An 11551-nucleotide genomic window follows, 5' to 3' on the forward strand; every position below is an offset into this window, starting at 1 on the left:
TTTTTTCCAAAGGTACCATGTTATTGAACTAAAGGTACCACTTTTTGGCATCAAGGTACCACGTTTTCTCTAAACACTTATTCATGGCGCTAATGGAGCTATTTGTGGATGTAATGTGCAAGAAAATTAGCGGTGTGGGGTGCAATACCATTTTCAATTGCAAAAATAAATCTCTTTTGCAAAGGTACCACTTTTTTTCCAAAGGTACCATGTTATTGAACTAAAGGTACCACTTTTTGGCGTCAAGGTACCACGTTTTCTCTAAACACTTATTCATGGCGCTAATGGAGCTATTTGTGGATGTAATGTGCAAGAAAATTAGCGGTGTGGGGTGCAATACCATTTTCAATTGCAAAAATAAATCTCTTTTGCAAAGGTACCACTTTTTTTCCAAAGGTACCATGTTATTGAACTAAAGGTACCACTTATTTATGGATGTAATGTGTAACCTAATTAGCGGTGTGGGGTATAAAACCACGTTTTCAACTGCAAAAATAAATTCCTTTTGCGAAGGTACCACTTTTTTTCCAAAGGTACCACGTTTTTGAACTGAAGGTACTCATTTTTGGCGTCAAGGTACCACGTTTTCTCTAAACACTTATTCATGGCGCTAATGGAACTGTTTGTGGATGTAATGTGCAACTTAATTAGCGATGTGGGGTGTAATACCATATTCAATTGCAAAAATTGGTACCTTTTGTAAAGGTACTACTTTTTTCCCAAAGGGACCACGTTTTTTGAACTGAAGGTACTTCTTTTTGGCGTCAAGGTACCACGTTTTCTCTAAGGAAGATCCAAACCAATTTTTCATTCATTAAACTATCCATTTATCGACACCATGGAACCAAGGAAGATCCAAACCAATTTTTCATTCATTATAAACTGCTTCAGTTTTAAACTCCATCAAATTTGAAATTAGTACATTAATATAGTAGTGAAAGAAATTTCATTGAGACCCTAATATAATAAGCCATACAATACTAATTCCTGAGAACCCAAAAGAGCAACTTCATTTGATTTCATGTAAGGTAGATGCCAATATAATAAGCCATACAATAGTTGCAAAAATATACCAACCTAATCCACAATCAAAAGTTGCAAAGCTACTATTCTTTAAGACTTTAAAAATAGCTAACACCAACAGAGTGCAAAATACATGAAAAAAAAATGACACTATTCAACAATACAAATGTCCCATATCCCACATCATTTCAGGTACCACTTTTTAGAAAATTCAACGATCGTCCTATCCCACTTCCTCTAGCTTCCAACTGGGCAAATACTGGTATGTGAGGTTCCTTGAGGTAAATGGTACCTTGTTAGCTGATGGAGGTGATGTTAGAATCATAAAAATAAAAAATAAAAAATAAAATTACTAACCACAAGTAAGCTGATGGAAGCTTACTTGAAATCAACATGCTTGACCAAATGGATAAAGTGCTTTGTTCTTTACAAAATCCTTCATTGTGTTATTGTCATCTGAAAGCAAATTTGAAGCAATAATTGCACGTAATCTATCAACATCCACCTGCAAATTAAACCAGGTAAAGACAAATCATGAATATAGGATTGGGAAATGGACTTCATGCGTGAATACATATAAGTGTAAATAGATAGGAATCTAGTGTTGCAGAAACTATATATTTGATAAAGAAAACTTTTTCAACAATGTTGAATTTGGCATATGCACAAAATCTCGGTGATACTAAACTTTTATATGTGAAATATTGCATAAACAGGTAGCTTCATCCTTGGGAAATATGTTAGCAATTTGGTCAGATCAGCACAGAGACAGAACATAAACAAAACCAAAACAAATCTAATAATACGAAAGATCTCCCTGTCCCAAAATAGTTATCCCTTTTTACTGATTCCAAACACTCAATGGCACACACCTTTTTTCTGACATTCCAAAAGTAATCTTAAAGTGACTATTTATTTTGAAATTTTTTTATCATTCATTTCAATATGTCGTAGTTTCAGTATCTTTTGTGTTCGGTTCATTTTTAATGAGCACCACTAAGTACAGTGAAGTGACCATATTAACTGCAATATGTTCATTTAAAATGACAGGAGTCCAGTATTTGCGTATCTAATTGGTTAGGTGATGTAGGAAAAACAAGGTTGACTAATGATTTAAGCTACTGATCTCATACTGAATTCTTTGACAATGAAAAACTGTCTGAAAATATTTAAGAATATGCTATTCATTTAAACCTCATCTAGCAAAGCTGGTTTCTACTCGATAGGACCCATTATACAGTGGATGTCAAACATTTTCTATATCATTCATTACAAGGGAGTACTGTTGCTTACTTCATGTTAGATTAAAACTCACTAGAGCTGGATGCTTTCTCTTTCAAAAAAATGGCACACATTAAGGGTATACTGCATTAGGGGGTTCTAAGGTTGAAAATTTTGTTGCCTAAAGGGGTTGCTTACCGCTCTCTTTGTTTCAACACGTGCCATAGTCCCCTGGTCTTCCCGCTATTGACACTACGACATTGCAGCCTAGCGGGGAGAGATCGGAAAGCGAAGTACTTGCACACAAACATGGGTTTAAAAGATGCAAAAAGAAAAAAGAAAGGTATAAGCTGGAAAACGTGTAAAAACAGAATGGGGAGTGCAGTGAAGAGGAAGGAAAACGTTATAGTGGATGCATTTTGTGGTTGCATTAATTTTTTAAATTATGTTTGCATGTATTGGAATTGAAGACCCTCCAGTTTCAACCCTTGAACAAAAGTATGTAGGAATGTGGATCAGTTTTACAAATATATTTTTTGAAACCTTTAAAGGCAAGACCCATTTCTTCCTTTGAAGACTAATGACCAGTGGGTGCTTAGATTAACAATGCACCAATGGTTTAGAAGAAAACAGAGAATTAAATGATTAACGAAGAGTATCGAGGAGATTGTGTGATTTAGTAATTCGGTAATTTCTTCATTCGGGGAAAAAAATAAATAAGACCCATGTAAAAAATAGAATTGGGCTTCACCTTCTCTTTTGGGTGACTGAGTGAACCATCCCATTTCTCCATGAAGTCCAACATGAAAGCACCACAACTATCACTGAATAAAAGACTGTTTAGGTATCTGTTAATTATAATTGTGAACATAATCAGTACACCAAACTAGGAACATTAAGTGATAAAATTACCTATCGGGCTGTTGAGGTACGTTGGGCACATTGTATATGAAGTTTTGTAGATCTCTTCCGGTGAATACCTCAACCAACATTACCTACAAATGCACAATATATAAATGATTAGAGTAAAAAATTCAGTACCACGTTCTTCAACTTGTATACTTTACCGTCTTAATTTAACAGTAAATGAATACATAATCAAAAAAATGAGCTCATATGTAATAAGCGTTTACCAAATCTTTTGACATCTTGTCTGGAGTACGCTTATCATGCGAAGAATGTTTGTTTGAATCCAACACATCCATACGACTATCGCAAATGTTAAAGACATACAAGCACCAATGTTTCTCATTTACAAGTATTGGAAAGAAAAGCTGCATATTTAACAATGTAAAAATTTAATTACTTTTAGAATCATATTTTTTTGATAAAAGTATAATAATTATTTATGTTTGCAAGCGATAAATATTACCATATTGAATTGGCAAACTTTGTTATCATCGACATTCCTTATCCTTTTATAGTTGTTCCAAACTGCTTGTATTTTACCTTTCCTATCAACCACTTTTGAAGGTATCTTGGAAAGTTCAATCTGAAAATGCACACAATTGATAACCTAATATGTGTCAAACAAACATTCACTATAGATAGAAGAATTTGTTACCCCAATCGAAGGCGGAAAGAAAAATTTGGTTCCTCTACGCTTTTGTTTCAGCTGGAGCATTTGGCAATAGACTTCAACCACCTACAATGATCACATTTAAACCATTAATGCATGCGTGTGATTGGTTTGAAAAATCAATGAACTTTAAGTGAACATACCATATTTGATATCCAATGATTGTAAGAGATTGTTCTCATCTCTTTTCTTGTGAGGAAAATATCATTTATGTTCACCAGCATTTCACTATAATTAAACAATAACATATTAAGTGTTTGAGCATAGAAAGTAAGTAAATATAGAGCAAATAAGAAATTATTTATATAATTTCTCACTCATCATTTCTGCTCTCATCCATGGCATATGAGATGACTGCCTTTGCTTCTGGACGAAGGACACGCAATCGGTTGACCTTCATTTCAACCCAAGGTGATCCCTTATGGCGCCCAGGCTTTATAACACGTAATAAAGGGATCACTGCTTCCTGCACATCACGCTCCTCTTCCATTGCTGTGGAGGTTCCCACTTCCTCCTCCATTGGTGCGGGGATTTCTCCTTCCTCCTCCATGGGATCGTGTTTTGTAAAAGATTGCCAGGGTGAGTTTGCTTGTCTTGTGGAGGTTTCGAATTCCTCCTCCACTGGTATGTGGGATTCATCTTCCTCCTCAATCGGATTGTGTTGTGCAAACAATTGCGAAGATGGGTTAGGTTGTCGTGTGGATGAACTGGGTTCTGAGGATCTCGACCCCCTGCCTTGGCCTACATTGTGCCGTTGTTTCCATTTCTTAACAACTTTAATAATTTCATATGCCAACTCCTAACAATTTTAAACAAGTTTAATAAATATATATATCAGTTAATATATAAATGTAACCGTAGAGTTCCAAGTAATTATGAATATGCAAATATAACCGTATATTTAGTACCAATTATAAAAAGCCATAATTGACGTGATTACCTTATCGGCATCTTCAGATGTATCAGTTGTAAACTTTACCTCACCGAAGCCGAAACCATTATATTTATGCTTCTCCAAATTCAACCTCTCGCGTATTAATTTGTTGGTCCATCCACGTACGCATGACATCTCAGGCTTCGGTTTTGGTCCATTGACATCCACACGGTGTAGGTAGAAAAGCTACAACATATAAGCCATTATGATAATGACATTATAGCTATTTAAAATAAAATGATAGACACATTACAAATATTATATCTTAGAATATACCATGAGAAAGAACAAGCATCCATGTATGTATGTACAACCTTCTCTTCCTTCCTTTCCTTTATAGGACGCAATTCCTTTTTTCAACCAATCTAAAACAAACTTCCCCCAATTATACGATTTAATAGCATCCACATTGTCAACCGCTGCCAATAACCTTTTGCTTGTCTCATTTTTCGATATGGGTGCTAGAAGTGATCCGCAAGCGAAAAGGACAAAAGCCCTCTTGAAGTCATCCCCAACAGGAAGAACGTCTAATTGATGCACTAAGTTTGGCACTTCTATTACACCGTCCTTTAAAAAAATGCCATTTTCTAACCAATGCACACTTTGTACAATATAATTTGGCACATCTTCTCCTCTTCCCGAGGGTAGGCCAAGTACCTCTTCAACGTCACTTGGCGTAACATGGATCCGAGCGCCAGATTCAAGGGTGAGATGAGATGTTCTAGGGTCAAAGTGTTCTACCAACCATAAGCACAGGTTGCGCTTCAAAATGGTACACTCGATGTCTAAAAGGGACCCAAACCCAATCTCTTGTACGGCAACCTTTTTGTCTTCACTTAAATTGCAAACCGTTTCCTTGAATTTATTTGGAGAACACCGGGTATTCAACATCTACAAATAAATTACCAACACAGGCACATTAGATACAAAAAGGAAGGATAGAGCACATATATGGACATAACAGTCCAACTTAAATTTACTAATTTGCACTTCTACACATTACATGTTGAAAAGATTCAATCTCAAATCTGCTAGCTTACAAAGGCACTTGGGAGTACTCATATATTCCTAATTCATTAATTCAATACACATTCTTCGGAATTAATCCAACTAAGCACGTTAATGATAGGTAAAACACACAAAAATAAGCATATATAAAGCATCACTTAACCCAATCGAATAGATAAAAGGAAAAAAAAAAAACACTTACAGTTTTTATTTTTATTTCTTTTATTGAAATTGTTGAAAAGTTCTTTTCCTTGGATGTTAATGGTTGTATGGTTTACCTAATAAGGGAAGGAGGAAGGATCCAATGTCCTCATACCATTTGTTATAGGAATGAAGGTTCTACCTCGTATTTTTAATTAGAGAATAACTCTAGGGGGTTTCGATTACCATTGGAAATGCTCAGCTCAGAGGATAAGTAATGGACCTTTTTGTTGATGATCTTATGTTAATCGCAGCTGGGATGTTGAATCTGTTAAAATACTGACAGAATCAATAGCTCAATTTAGTTTTAACTTCTATTTCTAGCTTGATTCCAAATAATGCAAAGAGGTGTCATATTCTGATCTGGTATAGAGACTGCTACTCAAAACCTAATTCTCAGAAAGCTTAATTTCTCTATTAGGACCCTCCCAATTAGATATTTGGGAGTGTTATTATTGTCTAATAGACTGAATAAGCAGCACTGTGATCCTTTAATTGAGGAGTTTTGGACTACCAACTACTCATTTTGTGCTGGAAGGTTACAACTTATAAAGTCTATGCCATTCTCAGTGCAAGTTTATGTGGCTTCCCCCTTTGAATCTAGGACATTCAAAATTCAAACACACAATCAATTACCAATTAAGCACCCAAATTGGCCCACAAATATTAATAACATCAGTTTCTCGAGTCAAATAAATAAGTTAAGAATTATCCTTTTTCAAATAAAGTTTTATGACAACACCATGATAATGATGATTTTTATTTTTGGGAAGCACTGGAAGTGTTTTTGTTGCTTCTACAACTGAATAACTACACAAATCTTTCAACCTTCAAACACAAAAACACACACACAAAAGAAAATAAAAAAATAAAAAAATGAAAATTTTGTTGTTTATATATTAATAAATTTTGTTACTTTATATTGTACTTTGTTTCATATACAATTGGGTGCCTGTCTTAATTGACAGATTTATGCTTCATGCGGTTAACATCCAATTTATTATTAGCATGAAAAAAACTGGAATAAAAAATATATATATATATTTAAATAATTAAAGATATGACTTACCAGTATGAAGTGATGAAAGCACTCTAAAATATGGTAAGACCGTAGGGTGCTGCAATTGTAAAAATTATAATCCACAATAAGGGCCTTCAGCTTGTTCAAGACTAAAGTTCAACCCAAATTTACCAATTAGTCTTTCAAATCCTGCAAAGGGAGATCCTGTTTCAGTCATTATCTTCACAAATATTTATAACTAAAATTCATAAATAAAAAAAAAAGTATATAAAAAAGATCATAAAAATTTTCACCAAATAGGATTTAGTTTGCAAAACAAGAATTACAGTTACAAATCTCAGAACAAGATAACCATAAACACGAGAAGCTAGAATGAACACGAACAGTCATCTTAAGACATATACACCAACTTATTAACTATTAATAGAAAATCGAACATGACACAGATATTCAAATTTATAAGTCCAGTCTTCATTTAAGCTGAGTCTTATGCAGTAGTTATGCTACAAAATAGGAACCACATGCTTTAGCTTTTATGTTACTATAATTGTAAATTAAGGAAGGCTATTCTAAGTGTAAAGAAATAAGAAAGTGTGCATCAGAAACAAAGAAATAAAGAAAGAATTAATGAAAGAAAATAGAGTTAGCATGCTTAGGAATGCAAGGCTCTCTTCAAACTGGCAACTGTATGCTAAACTAAAAACTACTTCAACCCTTGTTTTCTTTAGATATACTCTTGTTGAAACTCAGAATTTGTAATTTGGTGGTTTGACAAATCTCATACATACATGTTACTTTCAGAAAAATATGTGTACATGAGTCCAGTTAACTGATGGGAGATATTCTGATGACGTTTTCTTGAGTCTCCGTTCAAGTTTCAAGCATAAATAATTTATCCTATAATGAATTTATAAATAAGGTCACATCAAATCCAACTTCTAGTGGAGTTATTTTTTTGTCTTTCTTAAAGGGCAATAAGAAAATTGAAGACCCAATCAGGGTCATCTCTCCTTTCTGCATTTCGATCAGCAAAAGGAGAAAAGGTTTTGGAAGTGGAAGGGACAATCACCAGCCAGCCGGTTCTTCAAGACGTGGGAATTTCTACATGGCCTAGTATATTTTTGTGATAGTTCAACTCTTTAGTATTCAAAATGCTACTTTATATATATATATATATATATATATATTTGATAAAAAAAAGGGGTCAGGTGACATGGTGAAAGCTTAAACTGGCCACTATAAGGAGACATATTTAAGTATGAGATCAGCCATTTCGTAGGCTGTAAACAAGCTGAGTCAAGCCAACTTTATAGAGCTTATGCTCAGCTTGGCTGGTTAGAAGCAGTGTCTGAGCTTAGTTTGAGCTTGGTTAATTTTTAAACAGTTGTGATCAAACTTGACTCACTCAAATAAACCAATTACTCAGCTCGGTTCGCATAAATGAATTGAGTTCTTAAGAAGTTCTGGAGGATGGGAAATTTGGAGCCTTGTTATCATAATTGTTAGTCAAAATAAAATACGCGCGTCATGCTTTGCAACTTCTCACTGTTGGAGCAAAAGATTGAGAAAATGTGTCTGTGTGACTGTAGATTCTTAGTTTTAATTGTTGATTAAATTTGGACCATTGACTTCTTTTTCTGTAAACAAATGAATATCAAATCTAAAAGATAGGTGAAACGCATGAAAAACTTAAATTAACAGGATAATCTGCCAAGGAATGCTCTACGATGTCTCTAAATGCTAGTTCAAAGTTTCAAATTATGTATCCACATAAGGTATAAAGGAAAAAACAATCATGAGACTTGCTACATCAACAATATTCAAACATATATACAATAATAACAACGAAATAGTAAAAAAAGGTTCAATAATTGCTGTACTACTTTCACAAGTGATTGAAATTTGCAATAAACTGTACATTATGCATAAAAAGGCTTCCTAATAACTATTGGAAAATCTGAAAATTTGGATACAAGTCCATTCAACCAATCTTTTCCTAAGTCCTTATACTTTATCCTATGTTTGGTTGCCAAGAAATTGGGAAAACAAGAAGAAATTAGGAAACATGGAATCTTGTAACAATTCTACTCCTTTATAGAAACTTGTTAATCTTAAAGTTTTTCTTCTTTCCTTATTTTCTCTGCTACCAAATAATAGACAGTTCAAAATTGTTGTGTTCTAGCCTAATTTAACCTACATCTTAACTTAAAAAGTCCAAGCAATGACTTAAACTTTTATAAAAGATTGGGATGATCAATACCAAAGTCCATGCCTTCTACCAAACAAATTTAATGACATAGCTAGCCCTTTGTCCTACATTGTTAATTCTCAACATACACAAAGAAACATCATCCACATATGCTACAAAATGAAATTTTGCATAGACACCATTATTAGTAAGACAAATCCAACAAAATGAGATTAATTAATCAACAATAATCTACTTATCCTAAATTATTTTTCAGTCAACTTGTTCATTCTATAGAGAAAAGAGTATCACCCAGTGGCCTAATTGATAGAGTGGCCAGCTTCCTGTGTTCGAGTCCTTTCTCCTTCTAGTTTGCCAAGGAAAAAAAAAATAGAGAGAAAATACTATTTTCATGGCTGGGAATAACATGCACTTCTACTGTTACGTTATTAGAAATAATTGTACTTTAGCTTGATGGAATGTCTGGAACAAAATTTTAGCAACTTGAGGTATAAAATCTACAAAAGAAGTACATTATTCGCTTGGAATTCAACATTTTAATAGAAAGAAATCTTTAGTATGCATATGTTTCTGGTAAGGGGAGAAAATTGTGACATTTCAGTAATCAAATAGGCATAATATGGAATCTAATCCCTAATAATTGAGAAGTAAAGTCATAAGATTAAAGATGCAAAACTAAGACAAAGATGAAATAATTAACACATTTATTGTATAAGATAACTGCAATTGTTGGTAGAATATATCAACTACTTATTCCTATATAAGAGATTATACCTAGTTGATACTTTCATAATCATTATATTCACCTTCTCACCAAAATTAAAGCACGTATGTAAAAAGCATGCTATTAACCACCATTAAACTTAACTAGAAAACTTAAAAATAATATTTTTGGAGTAATTATCTAAAAAAACAAAAGTGACTAAACAAGATTCTTGAAATTGTACCAAATAATTGAAGAAATATAATGTTAGTATCATTATTGGAGGTAGTGCATATTATGTCCCAGGAGGTAGTTAGTAGCCAATACATATATACTCCATATCTTGTAGCAAATATTTTGTAGCCGTAGTTCCTTATTTTGTAGCAGATTAAGGTACTACTTCTTTCCGATATTCCCTATGGCAACCACTTAGTTATCGCGTATGTGTCTAACTTCTGGCTATAAAATAGCACTTTTAACTACACAGTCAGACATAGCATAGGTACGTAGTCTCTTCTATACATACCAATATTGAAGAGCTTTTTCCTTACATAACTACTACTATATTAGGAACTACTTGACTGCCTTACCCATTATACATGGATTTGTGCTATATGGTAGATTGAGTTTATAAATTTGTATATAACCTCTCATCACATGGTACTAGTCACAGTTGTGAAGTCCTTGAAGAGAGTTCAGGCTTATGGGTTTTTGGTGAAGTAGCTCTGATTGTCTTTTTGGGTTAATATAATTTATAGTGATTTCGATTATATTCTTAAGAGGATTATAGAACCTAACCTTCTAAAGTTCACAAGAACAGGAATGACATCAGTTTAAAAAATCTTAATAACAACTTCCACTTTATCTTCACTAGCTGAGAACTTATCCTGTCATTATCTACAAAAAATTGAAGTCAGTGAAGGTTTCCTGTCTCGAAACAACAGAAATTTGAGATTTACCACAACTTTATGAAATTCTGCATGATTAGTTGCAAGTGTTTCCCAATGAGAACTCATTAACATCACAGTTATTTTTCCCTTAACTTTTGGATTTGACTTATTTACTTCCTTGCATAATATATAACCAATAATTGTATTGCCATCACACCTACCATGAACAGAGGAGTTATCAATAGTAATCATAGTCATATTTACAATGAGACTACAAAGAAATTACCAGTATTACTGGTATGCAGTTATTTTGAAAAATCCTCTAATATTTTTTTATCTTTTTTTTTTAAAGTAAAAAAAATCCTCTAATCTTATCTTTGGAGAAACAAGAAAGTTTAGTTCCACTTTTTATTGCAAATTAGTATGCACCGAATTGGAGCAGTAGCACAACCAAAACCAAAAAGGATAAAACTGAATCATTCTTCTATTAAAAAAATAAATAAATAAAAGAGAATAAAAAAAAACCAGCAACTTCATAAGACAGAAAAACACAGCTTACAGCATATGAATCCTCAAATCTAGTGAATATGTAAACAACACATGAATTGAAATCATGTCAGCAGAAAGTAACAACAACTTAATTGATTAAAATTTTCAACACATAGTATCATTTACAGAGAGACTCTACAACTTTCTAGGGGAAGGCAGAGATGAAAGAGGAAATTGGAAAATAGTACCCGGGTTAGAAAGGGTTAGGGCTTA

At 33.4% G+C, this 11551-nt stretch overlaps 1 protein-coding gene across 4 annotated transcripts; it reads right to left on the reverse strand.

Moving 5' to 3' along the window:
• Positions 1-990: 990 nt before the first annotated feature.
• On the reverse strand, positions 991-7737 carry LOC132302782 (uncharacterized). 4 transcript variants are annotated; one of them, XM_059799719.1, is made up of 12 exons: positions 7036-7735; positions 5034-5648; positions 4764-4943; positions 4141-4622; positions 3967-4051; positions 3809-3889; positions 3617-3736; positions 3378-3518; positions 3157-3239; positions 2996-3080; positions 1406-1528; positions 991-1298 (listed from the first exon to the last, which is right to left on the reverse strand). In XM_059799719.1, exons 2-11 carry the CDS (start codon positions 5646-5648, stop codon positions 1412-1414), a joined length of 1989 nt encoding a protein of 662 aa, XP_059655702.1. In that variant the 5' UTR covers positions 7036-7735; the 3' UTR covers positions 991-1298; positions 1406-1411. The 4 variants fall into 4 exon arrangements, with proteins under 4 accessions (XP_059655702.1, XP_059655701.1, XP_059655703.1 ...); XM_059799718.1 differs by having other exon boundaries at positions 991-1323; XM_059799720.1 differs by having other exon boundaries at positions 991-1323; positions 2996-3068; positions 7036-7734.
• Between the last annotated feature and the right edge of the window lie 3814 nt (positions 7738-11551).

The sequence above is a fragment of the Cornus florida genome, unplaced genomic scaffold (assembly GCF_030987335.1).
Source record: "Cornus florida cultivar Cherokee Brave unplaced genomic scaffold, ASM3098733v1 CherokeeBrave_3.0.0_Hap2_Chr04, whole genome shotgun sequence".
NCBI lineage: Eukaryota > Viridiplantae > Streptophyta > Magnoliopsida > Cornales > Cornaceae > Cornus > Cornus florida.